At 54.8% G+C, this 15,687-nt stretch overlaps 5 protein-coding genes across 5 annotated transcripts; 2 read left to right on the top strand and 3 right to left on the bottom strand.

Annotated features, from left to right (window-relative positions):
- The first annotated feature begins 75 nt into the window (after positions 1–75).
- BGZ61DRAFT_125033 (uncharacterized protein) lies at positions 76–4,005 on the top strand. Its single transcript, XM_046237080.1, has 3 exons — positions 76–3,226; positions 3,385–3,441; positions 3,495–4,005. Exons 1-3 carry the CDS (start codon positions 234–236, stop codon positions 3,733–3,735), a joined length of 3,291 nt encoding a protein of 1,096 aa, XP_046109275.1. The 5' UTR covers positions 76–233; the 3' UTR covers positions 3,736–4,005.
- A 951-nt stretch (positions 4,006–4,956) lies between these two features.
- BGZ61DRAFT_442609 (methyltransferase domain-containing protein) lies at positions 4,957–6,348 on the bottom strand. The gene has a single exon (XM_046244759.1). It carries the CDS (start codon positions 6,335–6,337, stop codon positions 4,967–4,969), a length of 1,371 nt encoding a protein of 456 aa, XP_046109274.1. The 5' UTR covers positions 6,338–6,348; the 3' UTR covers positions 4,957–4,966.
- Positions 6,349–7,318: 970 nt separating this feature from the next.
- On the bottom strand, positions 7,319–8,230 carry BGZ61DRAFT_473214 (uncharacterized protein; the record flags this gene model as incomplete). The annotated part of the gene is made up of 1 exon (XM_046248436.1): positions 7,319–8,230. The coding sequence occupies one exon, from the start codon at positions 8,228–8,230 to the stop codon at positions 7,319–7,321; it is 912 nt and encodes a 303-aa protein (XP_046109273.1).
- A 1,217-nt stretch (positions 8,231–9,447) lies between these two features.
- On the bottom strand, positions 9,448–10,349 carry BGZ61DRAFT_473213 (uncharacterized protein; the record flags this gene model as incomplete). Its single annotated transcript, XM_046248435.1, has 2 exons — positions 9,448–9,833; positions 10,181–10,349. The coding sequence occupies 2 exons, from the start codon at positions 10,347–10,349 to the stop codon at positions 9,448–9,450; spliced, it is 555 nt and encodes a 184-aa protein (XP_046109272.1).
- Positions 10,350–13,333: 2,984 nt separating this feature from the next.
- On the top strand, positions 13,334–15,526 carry BGZ61DRAFT_341890 (uncharacterized protein; the record flags this gene model as incomplete). Its single annotated transcript, XM_046239462.1, has 3 exons — positions 13,334–13,389; positions 13,469–13,625; positions 13,724–15,526. The coding sequence occupies 3 exons, from the start codon at positions 13,334–13,336 to the stop codon at positions 15,524–15,526; spliced, it is 2,016 nt and encodes a 671-aa protein (XP_046109271.1).
- Between the last annotated feature and the right edge of the window lie 161 nt (positions 15,527–15,687).

Here is a 15,687-nt window from a genome sequence, read left to right as displayed (position 1 = left end):
CTCAGCATCTTTAGGCCGCCGCAATCCCCAAGCCGCGACCGTGAGCGCAACCGCGAATTCATCTCCACGTCAGTTCACGCCTCCCACCACGCTCACCACGACCTCATCCTCTCGCGCCCCGTCCCTGCGCCCGAACGACGCGTGTGGACGCCCCTTCCAGAGAAGCATGATATAAATCGACATTCTGCTGCGGCTTTGGACGCTGTCGAGAGGGAGATTACGACTACACGATCATGTCCGACGACCCCGAATTCTCGTCCCTGGACGAGGAGGCCTGGAAGGCCCAGGCTGCCGCCGACAGCCGCGAGATTTCACGTCTGCTTGAACAGAGCCAGGACGGCGGATCCAGCGGCGGCGGTCTCAAGCTCGACGACACACCATTCGACCAAACCAACAAGGCCGACGATGCGGAGGATTTTGAGGACATCAGCGACGATGACCTTCCCGAAGAGGAGGAGCCCAGCGCGGGCGCCTCCATGGAGATGCCGGGGCTGACAGACGACGGCGGAACCAGCAACGACGCGGATGACTTGTTTGGCGAAGGCGCATCCTCTCCGATTGATCCCATCCTCGGACCTCCCTCGCCCGCACCTCACGTACGCGATGCCGACGGCGGCGAAGACACTCAGCCAATGGACATGGGACTCAGCTTCCCCGGCATCAACTTCGACCCCGAACCTCACCTGAACGGCGCGAACCAAGACCCCGACATCCCCGCCCCCGCCGAAACGGTCGAAGATCTTCTGAAGGCCACCTGGCCAGCGTTCAAGAAGGGTTACGTTCTGACCTGGAGCGAGCTGCTGCCTGCAAAGAAGGCGACCTGGAAGGAAAAGAAGCCGACAAAGAAACCCAAACACCTTGTTACCAGCAAACTCAACCTTGACCTTGCCCCCGACCAGGAGAAGCTCTTCCGAATTCCCGGCGCAGCCACATCTGCTCGCAAGAAGGCGCAAGAAGCTGAAGCTCGGGGACTTGTGCCGTGTGGACAGAGCCAGGCCGAGCAAGCCGGCGACACCGTCCAGTTCGACGTCGACCAGGAATCCGATACCGAGACGATCGCAGGGTTCACCCTTCGTGACATCGAGCTGGCCTGCGAGGACTGGGGCGTGCACATCAACACGGTGGAGGCGGATTTCAAAGCCCTCCAAGCCGCTGAGCAGGAGCAGCTCCAGTCCAAGCACCGCCACGCCGAGGAACAGGATGATGAATGGGATGCGGAGTTTTTGATGGACATGGACGATACTCAACAACGCCCGAAGAAGCGCAAGGCCATTAAGCTCGGCCTGCCCGAGATTCCACGTTACGCAGCTCCCAGTTTCGACAACTTTGAGGATGCGACGCGCCGAGGCGCCAAGCGTGTCCATTTGGACATGAGCGACCCATACCTTCTCTTGGAGACCCAGGACTTCCAGCGGGCCGCGAAGAGGCCCCGCCAGGAGACGAAGCTGAAGCGCATGGCCAACGGCAATCTGGGCCGGGATGTTTCGCAACGATTCAACATTTCGAACGACGAAGCATACGAAGCGCTGAAGGAGAACCATCAGAGCAAGGTCCGCGCGACTCTTGGCAACATCTCGGTCGAACACAGTATGCCTGCCATCAAGCTCTCATGGCCGTACTACAAGGTTAAGCTGGGCGGTACGACTGATGAGTATCATCGCCCTCGCTTCAGATATAAGAAATTTGCTGGTCATGTCATTAAATTTGACAAGCCCAATCACCACAAGCGGAAGCAGATGAAGGGCAAGGCACACGAAGTTTTCCTGAAATCCAAGGATCTCAGCATCAACGACAACTCCACCGCTGTCCTTTTCGAGTACTGCGAACAGCGACCACGAGTACTCAGCAACTTCGGCATGGGCAACCGTTTGATCAACTACTACCGAAGAAAGGACACAACCGAAGACGACCAGCTGCCGAAACAAGAACTGGGCGAGTATCGTATGCTACTTCCCGAGGATCGATCTCCATTCTCCCTGTTCGGAACCGTCGACTCTGGTGAGACTGTGCCGACCTTGCACAATGAGATGTACCGCGCACCCGTCTTCAAGCACACCCCCCGCAACACCGATTTCCTTGTTGTGCGAAGCAGTACAGGCGAGTATGGGTCAAAATGGTTCCTTCACAAGATCGATCACATGCACGTGGTAGGGCAGCAGTTCCCGTCGGTCGAGGTCCCTGGGCCCCATAGCAGAAAGGTCACCAACGCTTCAAAGAACCGAATGAAGATGCTGGCGTTCCGCATGATCCGACATAGCGCGACGGACAATTGTCAATTATCGGACATCACTAAGCACATTGCTGAGTCGACCGACACTCAAAATCGACAGAAATTGAAGGAGTTTCTTCAGTATGATCGAGAGAGTGGCGAGAAGGGCATGTGGCGTCTCAAGCCTGGAGAAGTTCTCCCCGATGAGAGTTCGGTTCGATCCATGATCAAGCCGGAGGAGGTGTCTTTACTTGATGCCATGCAGCTTGGTATCAAGGAACTGGAGGATGCCGGCTACGACCCTCGAAACGCCAACATCGATGACGACGTCCAGGTCCAGGAACAGGATGGCGAAGAGGAAGATGCCGAAGACGACAGCAGCAGAGTTGCCAAGGGAGCCAAGAAAGCGCCAGAGAAGCAGGAAGAGACCCTTGCCGACAAGATGGCCCCATGGAAGACGACGAAAGCCTTCATTGACGCCTGTGCCCAGAAAGCCATGCTTCAACTTCACGGCGAAGGAGACCCTACAGGTCATGGCCTTGGTTTCAGTTTCATTCGGACGTCTATGAAGGGTGGATACATCGAGGCAGTCCAGGGACCCCTAGCCACCTCTGCAGATGCCATGGAACGCGAGAAGAGAGCCAACGGTGGCCACGCTTACAATGTCAAGAAGCAACAGGCAATGTACGAAGAGGGCATCCGCGAGATTTGGGAGAAGCAGAAGTCGACACTCTCTGACCACCAGGAGCATGACGATAAGGACGTTGCAGTGACAGAGGACGAAGACGACAGGTTCAACGTTCAGTCAGCCGCCACGCCCGCCCAGTTCGATGACGGGACCAGCCAAATTAGTGGTTTGACTTCGTCCAGCCGCCACCCCAAGCGCGCGATCCGCATCACCCGCGATTTCCGGATGGCAGATGGTAGTATCCAAAGCCGAATCGAGCTCGTTCACGATCCAGTCGTAATCTCGCAGTATATGAAGCGGCGAACAGAGGCGGACATTGAATCGAAAGAGTATGTGCACCCACCTAATCCCAACCAAGTCACCCAACGACAATCGAAAAGGAAACCCTCCAAGCCAGCACGCTCGTATGGTGTCGGCAGTCCTGGTTCACAGAAGGACATCATTGGACTAGAGTTCAGAGCATCAGCTTACGTTTATCTTGCAACAGCATCTACGCGTCCCGACCTACGGGTAATGCCGACCACGACCGTCTTGCGAATATTAGGTACGTTCACCAGATTAATAGCAACCTGAGCAATGAGACTGACAGTGTATTAGAATCAGAAAGGAACTCGAAAGACTCGAGAAGAACAAGGCACGACGACAAGCCCGAGAGCAGCAGAAGGAGCTGCATCACAAAGCTAGCGCTGGCGACGCCGGGTCCCCCAAGGTTTCCGGCGCGGAAAAGATCCCTACCGGAACCACCCGAAAGTGTGCCAATTGTGGACAGGTCGGGCATATCAAGACCAACAAGAAGTATGAATTCCCCTTTTTCACCACCCCCTCGCTTGTCGTTTGATTGGTGGAGTTGCCAAGTGGAAGATGAACCGAAAGGTGGAAGAAAGCGGAAGAGCGTCCTCCTGCAGAGCCTCGAGAAGAGTGATGCAGAATCTCGCAAGAAGGCGCAACTGCTAGCAAAGCAGGAGCAAGCCGCGGCCCGTGAACGGACCAAGGCGAGCAACGCTGCGAAGAAACAAGCAGAGGAAGAGCGCCGCGCAGCGGAGGGGAAGAGAAAAGAAGAGGAGAGGGTGGCAAAGAAAAGAGAGAAAGAAGAGGAGAAAGCCGCAAAGAAGAGAGAGAAAGAAGAGCTGCAACGAAGAGCGCGTGAGAGGAAGCTCCTGGAGGACCAGGAGAAGCGGCAGCGTCTTGAAAGGGAACGGCTCAGGCGAGAAAGAGCCAGACCCAAGTTCCGCTACGGATATCTTCGTCACTGACAAGCGTCAACCCTCACCACCATTTCACAACTTGACACCCTTGCAGAACCTTAACTAACTATGTGGCGCAAGGTTATGTCCTCTGCTCAACGGAACGATGAAAGCGGACAACGGTGCTGCGGAGCATGGCGGATTTGGTAACTACAACGCGCCGTCTGCGAATGCCGGATCACCAGGCTAAACGAGATCGAACGCGGTCGTATGCGAGTGGACTGAAACGACGGCTAGCCCCGAACCGAATGGCTGGTGTCACTACAATTACAAAAAAGGAGCTGGGATGTCGACAGGATGATGGATTCGATTGGGTATGGCCGCTTGACCGATGGTTCTCAATCGAGCCAGGGCAGGAGAGGATATCAGTTTTTTTTTCGTTCTGAGGATTGAAGCCGTAGGTACATGAGACTCGGCATTAGGGCAAGGGAGGGATGTATGAATGCATTGAATCCGGAGTTAAGGCACTATGGTTGCGGATCAGCCCTGCATTATTTTGCGGAAAGAATGGGGAAGGCCGAGCATATCCAAAAGGCTGGGGAAATGCTCGTTGAGTTTCTAAGTTGGCAATAATACCCCACACAAATACACTGTATTTTTGGCATTGTCTTGTTACCTGCCGGGTGATTTTGTGAAGACATGTTTCTGTCGGTGGATGACATTGGCTCGTGTGCGTTATGTCTCTCATGGTTTACCATCTGGACTGAAGTCTACCATTTCAATGCAGTTTTCATGAAGCTTCGGTTGGATCAAGTAACGGTTCTGCCCACCATCCGTGTCAAACATCACTCGTAGCCAGTCGGGGAATCTGAGGTCTTGTTCATTTCATTTCTTGGCTACTATCATCAAGTTTCTCGGTGAAATCTTGTAATCGAATATTGCCACGACATCTACATCAGCCGCCCCTTGCTCAACGAGAAACCAGTACCGATCTAGCGCGATCACGCTCTCAACGATCTTGCAACATAATATGCTGAGTGTCCATAAGATGGCAACTTTTCCCTTGTGGTCTTCATACCGCCTTTCATATTCCAGCATCTCCGCTGCTGATATTTTCTCTGGGTCGATACCGAGACTTTGCATGGCTCGAGTCGCAAACTTCTCAAAGCTAATGAGATCCCCTTTTTGGGTGCCCCAGACAGGTCTGTCTTCTGAGTCGAGCACTATCCCCTTGTCAAAAAACAGTTTCTCTAAAAGGGTCCGATAAAAGCGTCTCTTGGTGTAAATAGATTCATCTCCGGTCAGATCTGCTCTTTGCCAGTTATTCGGCGCCTGGCACCCAGTCATCAGCGCCGTGGGACTGAGGGTCACGTCCATGCTTCTTAACCGGGCGCTGATTGGGAATCCATCCGGGCAAGTGACTGAGCGGGGGATTATGTGGTTGTAGCAACACCCAACTGCTCCTAGCGATGTGATGGATGGCGCAGCCGCGAAATATCTGAGCATGTGCTCCGACAACTGTCCGCAGGCATGGAGCCCAACCAGCATGCACTTTTCTCCACGGGCCCATGCTTCCATCTCGCCTATGAGTGAGGCATCGCCGTCAATGTAGAGAACCAAGTGGCTAAGCCTGTCCTCAGAAATGCCCAAGGAAGCGGCGAAAGCTTTGGAGCCAGCAATCTGAGACTCGCTGCCGTCAATGGCGAGGACTCGGAGAGACGGGAAGAGGAAAACCAGCGAGTTGGAGAGGTACCCTTGTCCAGACCCCATGTCGATGACGTGAGTGATGTTGTTGGCTTGGCAGACGTTTCCGATGTATGCTGCAGCAGTCGAGACTTCGGCTATCTTCTTCGTATTCATCCGGATCTTGAGCGTTTGTGGCAATTCGACTTTGGGGCCTGGCCGCTGAGTCCGTGAAAGCGAGAGAGATTTGAGTGTTTGCAGCCATTCAGTCAAGGACTTCGGTCGGGTTTGTACAGGCAGAAACTCCTCCCCATTTTCGATTCGGTCTTGGGATATTGATTCTGCCCCCTCATCAATGCTTTCTATGAGGTCTTGTTGGGCCATGCGGTGATCGGGGAGTGAGTCCCACCAGGCCGTCCATTCTTGAGGCAAGGCCCCCCAGGCATCGTGTATTATCGCGTCATTGACATGGATCCCTCCGCTAATTTGGCGAATTATCGGTGAATTGATAAAGTTAATAAGACTGCCGGTATATTCTTCTAAGTTGTTGAATGAACTCGGCAGAAACGACATGGTAATTATGCATGAGCTGTCTTAGAATTGTCCGGTTCTTGTCAAGTCACGACGGTCCAGTGTATGCCAGGCGGTCTGACACGGCAGTAACAGGACCCGCAGTCTTCTTCGCCCAATGTCCTTGAGTGGCTCAATTGACCTTCGTTATTGTGCGAGACGATCTTTTTGGAGCGATTCCTTGTCAAATTATTTCAGTATCTGTACCTTCAACTGGTCACTGATGTATAATGATTGGTAGTGTTTGTAAGCGAGGAGTTGGTTTAAAACTTTAGTGTCTAGGTTAATCACAAATGAGGCCGGAGAGGGATGTCTAACGAAATGCTTTAGGTTCGTACATTGGCTCAGCTGCCATTTGTTTTCGTCACATTGCTTTATCCGGGACTGAAGCCGCGTGACTGAGTTACTTGGCTGGTTCGGGTCGTCAATGAAAACGTAGGCGTGGGTGAAGAGGGGTGGTGTTGTTGCTTGGTGCACAACAAAATCTAGATCGCGATATATTGGCCAAGAGCTGTTGTTTTAAAACCGCATTGGTCTCCTGGATTTGATATCTGAGAATTTGGTCCGTAGGACAGCCCGGATATCCATCCCTCTTATTCTTCTTGTGAAATTCATTTTGCAGTGCGAATAGTTTGTATGGACTGCCATCCCTTCTTATTCTATTTAAGTAACTATTAACCTTTGAATAGACTGGGCATATAGTGTAAAGTATTCTAGTTACAGATTTAGTTGTAAAATTTACGTATCGAAATATTGAAATTAAGATACGTTAAAAAAGTTAGATAGAATTTCAGTAAAAAGCAAAAAAGCTGCTTAAAACTTTAACTTAAATTTTAGTAACTGTAATATAAATAATAAAAATAGAGTAAATTCAAATGTTAGATTTCCCAATTGAAGAACTTTTACTAATATATATATATCTATTTTCTAGATATAATTCTTAGCTTGTTAAGTTGCTAGCTATTTATGTAGTCACTACCACCTCTAGTAAGGAACACCACAGGAGCCCACAAATTGATTCCCTGCCACTATACTACCGCACGGATGCGGCACATTGTCGCTGACCAGCCACTTAAAAAATAGAAGCGCTGCCTTGCTAGCTTCCTCTGACCCTATAAAGGTGAGTGCGACGGAACCCTTGCGTTCAAAAATGCAAAAAGAACTTGTCATGACCTTGTCCCCGTTTTGGTTTCTGACCACGTCTGGTATCCAATGCAGGGTGTACCCCCAAGCCGATCTGATACCATCCCTCTGTATGTTATCCGCGAGAGGAGGCCTGTTTAATACAATGGTGAGCCTGTAGAGCAGAAGCTGCGACGAGATCAGTTCCGCCGGCTTGTAAGACTTGCTGCCACTTGGGATGACACCATTTTTGTTGTGGCCGATGCCTCGCGTCCCGGGTGTGGTGTAGAGCCCATAGTTATCCCACTCTACGTAAAGGCTGGGATCCCTGAAGTCATTTGTGCGGATATGCCACGCATCATTGTCCGTATCACGATCCACACTTATCCACCGCTTCAGGAAGTACTTCTTGACCTCACATGGGTCGGCAAAGATATCGATCTCAGCTGACTCCGCCTTCCCGTGTTCTCCGGAGTTGGAGGACTCGTCGCAATCACCCGAATGGGGAGGATCGAGCCGACGGTGGGTGGCCAGCCTCCGATCTGCAACAGGCAGACGTCGAAAACCCAGGTGTTCCAACAACAGCTCTTGGGCGATTATGCTTTGCGATTCTGCATTCAACTGGCTGTACAATTTGAGCATTATGAACGCGGGCCATCCATCGGGTCCAATGACTCCATCAATCTCCCGATCAATCTGCCAGAGAGTTAATCGTGGCCGAATGGTAGGGCTAGACTCGGCGGTGTCCGTTGCGGCTGGAAGTTCCGTTGCCATGGTCTGAGTAGATGATTATTATCTGCGTCGGTACGAATGAGATAGATGTGATAGATGCGTTTGAGTCGAGGCTGCGTTGGGTATTGGGGACGCTCAAGGGATCAAGAGGGTTACCTTGGCGGCGGTGATGAAGGAAAGAAGAAAAGAAGGGTCAAAGGCGGGAGAGCTGGGAACTTTGTATCCCCAAGGGACCGTGAATCATGACCGGAAACCAGCCGCCAGATACGTAACGGTTGTGTCGTTCTCAGGGGGAAAGAATATTAGGAAGCAAACAAAGGAGAGCATCTTCTTTATTCAAGACAGCGGGGTACAAGCCATTGGGATCTTGTGCCATGTCTCGTCGAATCGCTTGCTGTTTGCCAACAAAGGAGCCAACACAAAGAGAAGCGCCCTTCACTCACGGTTGCCTCTGATGGTAATCGCCGATGATCTTTGATGGTCTGCTTTGCCACGAACAAAGCAGATATTCAGTGCTAGCTCTTGGAGCCCGGGTCACATGAGGCCGGATATCTGGTCAGTATTGGTCCGTCTTTGAGTCTTTACCCTTGGGTGTGTGGGCCAGAGTGAGCAGAGGTGAGTGGGAGGGAGCAAGCAAAAGCGGCATCGTTTTATAAAAGCAAGATGGCTCGTCGGGTTCGGATTGGGATCATATTGCATCTATGCCAGACCTCATCACAAATAAGCATATACTATCACTATCCAACTTTCTCGTAGTCTTCACCAGCGAAGAACCACATATAAAGTACAACCAGCTTGGGTAGCTGCTTAACTTCCACTAAGTATAGGGCTTTCTTGGCGATGAGCACTCCGGCGGCAAGGCAGCCCTCGACGCACAGCTTCTTGTGTGCCCCAAGCTCGACTGCGACCCTCGACTGCGATCTGCGAAACACGCGATGGAGCGTCATTGGCGCGTCATGGGCGAAATCAAAAAGGCTATTGTCGTCTGCACCGCTTGGGATAACGACCAAAGCCTCTATGAGGGCGAGATATTTAGTGGTCGTTGAGAGCTGGAGGCGAACTCCGTAGGTGCCCAGCCTCCTTTGGAAAGCTGAAACCAGGCTACTCGTCACATGATGCGCAACTCCTCTTCGCACTTAAGCTTAAATGCTATGCAGCCTATTTAGCAATACTGCCCTACTCCACTGGAAGTTTAATCACTATATAGTCGGATTGTTTTTAGGATATCTTGTAAGTATCGGCTTGTCTATTTGGGGTGACTAATGCCTGAGGATGGACGACTGCGTGACGGGAGTGGGAAGAGCCGAAGATGGTGACAGGTGCATTGACAAAGGAGGATCGGCATCCCCAACGCAACAACACGTGGAAGACCCGGGGATGTTAGAGTCACGTAACTTGCAGGTGGGCCAAGGCAAACAAGAGAAAGACGGACACGGACACGGGAGTTTCGGGCGTGCTGGAGAGGCAGTGCCGGATACGGGCGTTGCGTGATGAGATAGTGCAGCGCGGTATAGGGCCGTGTAGTCAGAGGGTTGGGATGCGGTGAAGGGGCTCTGTGATGTGTGATTCGTGATTTGTGATGTGTGATGTGTGAGGTGTGTGTGGCCGGTGGTGATAGTGGCACCGGTCAGGGTGCCGACGCGGGCTAATGCAGCAAATTAGCCCCATTTCCTGCAGCTTCGAAACGAGGCCGACGACGCTGACGACTCAGAGGCCAGATAGCTGGACGAGTTGTGCCGGTTAGGTCGGGCAAAGGGGGCAAAGCGGGCTAATTGGCCTGGAAAGGTGGGTGCATGACGGTGGGATGGGGGGATAGGATGGGCCATGAGGCATGGGATGGGCCATGAGGCATGCGGGAGTGGATGCGGATGGATGCACATGTGGATTGTGAATCGCGGATGTGGATGTTGGGGCCCTTGGCTCTGGGTCCGGGATTTGGGGGCCGGAGTATTTTTAGAAACGGGAGCGAGGGACGGGAAAACCGGGACACACCTTTTCGAGACGGCCCAATCGGTCGGTCGGTTCGGTCTGGATGGAAGGCTGAGGTATAACGCGGGAGTTGAGTGGTTGGGCACAGTCGAGGCCGGCGCTTAGGTGAAGGAAGAGGCTGTGAATGGACGGCGGGGGGCTCATGGGAATTGCGGATGACGGTGAGAGCCATGGCATCGGTGATGTTGTATCCGGCGAGGCTGGGGACGTGCTGGATGAAGCGTACAATGTATGATGGCACTTTGGGGTAGAGGGGCTGGAAACCGTTTCTGCTCCGGTTTGGGACCTAACCCGGTTGCGAGGTGATCAGTCAGTCCAGCGCTTCATGAATCATCACTGACGATTCACGTTGGACGCGACATGGTTCGACAAGTCTTGGGATACGAGCATTGGCAAATGCGGGATGAGTGCTTGCAGCTGGGATGTCGACGACCCAGCTGGACACATGACAACTGGCTGCATACTCGCGGCCTAATTAACAGGCAAGCAACGTTGCTGCAAACCATCCATCCATCCATCCATCCACATAAACCACTTCCCCATCCATGCGTGGCAGTGGCAGAGCAGCACACAGCGGGGAGGCCAGCGAAGCGGAGCGGCAGTGAGGCTCAGCGATATCGGACCAGGGTTTGAAACAAAACATCTGCGGCTGGCGATTGGTGTGGTAAGATGTCTGGCCGTCTGGCTGTCTAGGACTTTTAGTCTTTGCTTTTGTTTCCTCTGCTGTGCGGTGAGGTCACAAGAGAACAACAGCCAGAGACGTGGGTGTGCGTCTGTCCGTTGCGCCTGTGTGGGCGACGGTGTCTCGCTTCTGGCCCGGCCCACCAGCTAACGACAACCGGAGTGCATTGTCGCCTAAGCGCAAAGCCGCGCGTGAGGGATTGATGGATCCCCCCCTCCTACACTCTACCTGGGAAGGCGAGTAGCATCACCATGATCCGCGCTCTAGCCTGGACAGCGTGTCTCCTAGGCTCCTTGGCTAGCTCTGCACGGGGTGGGGGGGAATTAGCTTCGAGGAAACGGCACTCGAGCCAGGACTTGGCCAGAGCTCTCGGAATGTTTTTTTTGTGCTAGATCTCGAGGCGAGGGAGTGTGTAAGTGAGAGGAGATGATGGGGCGGGCTTAGGAAGGGAATAGGAGGTTGTTGGAGGGAATTGGGAGGAGTCCACGGTGAGACTGACAGACGGCCGGCATGGGTGTGACTGCGAGAATGAAACGGAAGCTGAGGAGAGGCTCCAGCTGCTGCTTCAGCGTCTCTCATGCATGATCGACAAAAGCCAAGCACACGCAGCAACATGAAGCACGGGAGTCCAGGGGCGTTCCCTGCGCTGTGTTTGCCGCGCTGTCTCGGCGCGGAGTCTCGAGCACGAAAAAAACCAACCCAGCAGCCGATCCGGACGAGGCTGGGAGATGTGCAGACCCGGTTCAACGGGTGGTATTCTGCCGAATGACTCTTCCCGTCCGTGACACGAGGATAACCCTCGTCCTTTTCTCGTTGCGGACGAGAAGCCAGCGGGCTAAAAGCGGCCTGGTGGCTGGAGGCTGGGCTGTGCACTGCAGTAGCCCGGCAGGTCGCCGCCACAGAGGCCCGTCAGTGACAACATGTTGGGCGGAGGGGGACCCTGAGCGTTGAGGGATCTGAGGATGGATTGAGACAGGGCCTGGGGTTTGGGCCACGGTTCTGCAGCGTGAAGAGAGAAGAAAAAGCCGCCGATCTTTACATTAACTTATTTATTATCTATTATCTATTATCTACCTACCTAAGGTAGGTAAGTAGGCACCTATCCCCTTGTCCACTCCGTCGAACGGCCCCGCTCGCTGTTAGTTAGTACGTACAGTACCTGCGGTGCAGCACACACAGGTCCCTACCACGCGTTGGTGTTTTTTCCCTCCCCTTCCATGCCGACTTCTTTTTTCCATCCCACTCGTCGGCCCCCTCCACCCCCAAAAACCCAAATCCCAAGTGAACACGATCTGTCTATTATTAGAACCCATCACCCCCCCTCCCCTCCCTTCCCAAAACCAAACGCCAGATTCAGCCCCATTCGCATCGCATCCAAACCATCGCAGCGCAACTCGCATCGCGCATATCGCATCCACTCAGCGCAGGGCCGGTCGTCATTGCCGCTGTGCCGCCGCCGCCCGCTGTCGACAGTCGCCGTCGTGCGTCGGGGAGTCTGCGTCAGCGTTTGGACGGGGAACCGTTATCAACCACGCAACGCTGAGAGGGATCGGCCGTCAGCTGTAGACACAGACACTGCTTTGGTTTCCAGGCGCATTCGCATTCACTGCTCGAGCAGGTAGCGCTTCCTCTGCTCTCGTCTCCCGCGTCGAAACACTTCCCAAGGCCTGGAAACACAGCTACGAAAACCCAGCTCCAAAGGGACCGCTCCCCTTTCAGCTTTCAGGGCTACCGACCACCGACGTCCTGTGCTGTGTGTGCCGGTTCTGCCTGACAGGTTCAACCAAGTACAGGTACCCGGCCGAGCTTGGCCCACGTCCCAGAGGTACCCCGTCCGCGCTACGCCCGAGGTACCGCCCCAGCCTACCACAGCAGCCGCGTGACTGCGCGTGCAACGGCCGCCGGGTCCCAATTTCCCGGGTCCCACGTCGTGCCTTGTCCCGGGCCGTCGACGCTTTTTCCCTTGGTCGCCTCTTTCATCTCGCATCTCGCTCGACCTTTTGTCCCTCGGCCATCCTTCATTCTGGCCTGCGTCTTGTGCCTCCCTCCACCTTCAAAACCCTCGACGCCGCCGCCGCCGCCTCCGTCATTCGACCTCCTCTGCCCCGTCCCGTCCCGTCCCGCCTCGTCTCGTCTCTCTCTTGCCCTCGTCTTGCCGCTCCCGCCGAGCGTCCTTCGATACCCGCGCCCGCAGCGCACAGCCAGGCCTCACTCGACGTCCACCTCGCTTACGTCGCCAACCCTGGATCCTCCAAAGCGACGACGGTCGAGTCAACCCGTGTGGCGCGACGCTCAGCTACACCCGTCGGCGCTCCCATCGTCTCGTCCCGCGCCGCGCTTTTGAAGCCTCAGACACTGTCGACTTCCATCCCGCCGCGTCCCTGTCTCCTCCGCCGCCGTTCCGTCCCCGTCGCCCCGCGTGGAGACGCGACAGCTAGCAGCCCGTCGATCCAAGACACCCACAAGCCATCACCATGGGGCGAAGAAAGATTGAGATCAAAGCCATCAAGGATGACAGAAATCGTTCTGTGTAAGGCTTCTTCCCTTTTCCCAACCCATGTCTCTCTCTGCGACTCGACGCTAACTTTGCGCGCCTTCCGCGCCTTCAGCACATTCTTGAAGCGAAAGGGCGGTTTGTTCAAGAAGGCCCACGAGTTGTCCGTCCTCTGCTCCGTCGACGTCGCCGTCTTCATCTTTGGCAACAACAAGAAGCTCTACGAATACTCGTCGTCTGACATGCGAGATCTCATCACCCGGTACCAATACGTGAGTTTTGCGCGCGTCAATCCGCACCCACCACGGCCTCTGCGCCCATCGCTTCGTCCGCGACCAGATGAAGACATGATATACTGACAGTTTGACAGCATGGCGGTCCCAACGAGCACAAAGGACCCGCCGATTTCAACGGTGGCAATGATGAGGATGAGGAAGAGGAGGCCGACGGCACTCCTCCCCACGCACCCGACGAGATGAACAACCAGATGATGCCTCCGCACTTCCACGGCCCTCAACCGCCATTCCCTCAGATCCGACACCACACGCCCTCGGCATCACCACCAATTGGCACCAACGGCGGTCACTTCCAACCCCATCCAGGCCACCCGGGCCACCCAGTTCAACGCGGCCACACCCCGCAGCCCTCGATCGGATCGCGACCGGGCTCTCGAAACGACATGCGCCGGATGGGTCCCGGTCCCATGGTCTCGCAGCCCGGGCCCCCACCCGGTCCGCCGCATCCTGGAATCAGTTACATGCCCACGCCTCCAATCTACAACCCTCCTCCTCCCATGATGGCCCCGCAGCAGGCGCCGCCGTATTCCTATGGACAGCAGCAGCAGCAGCAGCAGCAGCAGCAACAGCAACAGCAGCAACAGCAGCAACAGCAGCATCAACATCAACATCAGCAACAACAGCATCATCAGCAGCCTCAGCCCCCTCAGCCGCCTCAACAACATCCCCAACATCAGCCTTACGCAGATGGTCGACGCTCGCCAATGCCTCCCGCCTATTCCTCGCACCCGCCTTCGCACGGGATCCAGGCACCCTCGCGCCCCGAACCGTCGCCTCAGCCAAACCACCAGCAACTGCCTCCCAACCCCCCTATACCGCACATCTCACCTCCGCCACCGCAGCCCCCACAACACCCATTGGGTGAGCGCCGACTGCATGACCCCCCGCCACCTCCTCCCGTGGTACCAAAGTCTGAACCCATGGAACGACCACAGCCACCACTGCTCAATACGGACTCGGCCATCAAGAAGCTGCCGCAGCGTAAGTCACACAGCATTTTTACGCCAATCGAGGAGAACCGATCGATCCTATCGCAGCACCTGGCCTCATTCGCCTCTGAACCTATCAAAACGGAGTCGGGGGCGGCTGCTGCTGCGGCCAATGCTGCAAGCCGTGCACAGTCAGTCGATATAGCCGCGATAAACCGCGCCAATCATAGCACCTCATCGCCTCCCATCCCACCGCCGCGGGCCAACACGGACAAGACGCGAACTACGTCCATGTCATCGATCCCAGAGACGACTCTTACTCCTCCGTCAAGGTCAAATAGTCTCCAGGTGGTCGGCGGGGCTCGGCCCCGGGGTCCACGCCTGACGGTGCAGATTCCGGCCGGCGCTTCCGAGGCTGGGGGAAGTGAGACGGCCGAGTCTAATTCGCCGCGAAATCCCGCCGAGACTACGACTCAACCGCCCCAACGACATAATTCCCAATCATCCCTAGTCCTGCCCCCACCGTCCCCGTCCGCATCGGCGCTGCTGTCTGCTGGAGCAACGGGTCCTCCAAACCCATTTGCCCGACCGCCTCCCCAGCAGACTGTGAATGGCGGTGATAACACGCCGGTGTCGGCTTTGCCATCACGATTCCTCAACAACGAGTTCCTTCCCAGCCCCAGTAGCTTCTACCCGGATTGGAACTTTAGGGGAGGAGACAATAACACCCTGCCAAGCCCGCTGAACTTTGCCACACCCGTGGTTGGGTCAGGGCCTAGCTTCTTGAGAGACGACGGGCCAAATCCCAACTCCACCCCCAACAACTCCAATTTGAGCGTCAGTACGAACAATACTGCAGCAATGAAGCGAAAAACGCCAGAGTACGGTGCCACGAACCAAAGCGAGGCAGCGGAGGCGGCAGACGCAAAAAGGGTCAAAGTTGAATGATCTACAGCCGACTTCAATATTCCTATCTGTCTGTATTGATTGATGTTCTTGCGGTTTGACGCAAGCACCACATTCCAAGCGATGTTTGCCTCTTTGTTTTCAATCTTGGCTGCATACACGAGGGGCTGGTCTCTGGCATGTTGCTGGTGTTAGCACAGAGG

The sequence above is a fragment of the Ilyonectria robusta genome (assembly GCF_021365365.1).
Source record: "Ilyonectria robusta strain PMI_751 chromosome Unknown BGZ61scaffold_3, whole genome shotgun sequence".
NCBI classification, from domain to species: Eukaryota; Fungi; Ascomycota; class Sordariomycetes; order Hypocreales; family Nectriaceae; genus Ilyonectria; species Ilyonectria robusta.
This window is presented reverse-complemented; position numbering and strand designations above follow the sequence as displayed.